This window comes from Penaeus monodon, chromosome 32 (genome assembly GCF_015228065.2).
Source record: "Penaeus monodon isolate SGIC_2016 chromosome 32, NSTDA_Pmon_1, whole genome shotgun sequence".
Taxonomy (NCBI): domain Eukaryota; kingdom Metazoa; phylum Arthropoda; class Malacostraca; order Decapoda; family Penaeidae; genus Penaeus; species Penaeus monodon.
The window spans coordinates 5,816,335-5,816,698 of record NC_051417.1 but is presented as its reverse complement, the minus strand read 5'-3'; the positions used below and the strand labels follow the sequence as shown (position 1 = coordinate 5,816,698).

The following is a 364-nucleotide window of genomic DNA, read 5'->3' as shown; positions in this document are numbered from 1 at the left end:
CCTCCAGTAAAGATCGTACCAAAACTTAAGTCACGGTGCACACTTACCTCTATACTAAAGTAGCCCCTGTCTACATAGTCCCCTAAGAACAGATATTTGGTACAGCTGGGCGGACCCCCAACTTCAAATAACTTCATGAGGTCATAGAACTGCCCGTGGATGTCACCGCACACTGCAAGGGAAACAAGAAAACGGGGTTAGTCTCTCGGTAAAATAAAGAGGAAAATACAAAAAAAAAGGGTAAAAACAGCATATACAAAATATGAAAATAGGGGAAAAATATGAAAATAGGACAATGCAAAAATGCACACACAAAAAAAAATATATATACACACACAAAGACTGAAATGTCAACATCTTCATC

The 364-nt window shown here is 38.5% G+C and overlaps 1 protein-coding gene across 1 annotated transcript in view; it reads right to left on the bottom strand.

Moving 5' to 3' along the window:
• LOC119593385 (serine/threonine-protein phosphatase 2B catalytic subunit alpha isoform-like) overlaps nucleotides 1-364 on the bottom strand; it is a gene marked incomplete in the record, with an annotated part of 201,939 nt that overhangs the window by 63,257 nt on the left and 138,318 nt on the right. The window contains 1 exon segment of the mRNA XM_037942314.1: nucleotides 48-172. Within this exon segment, the coding sequence (XP_037798242.1) occupies nucleotides 48-172 (125 nt within the window).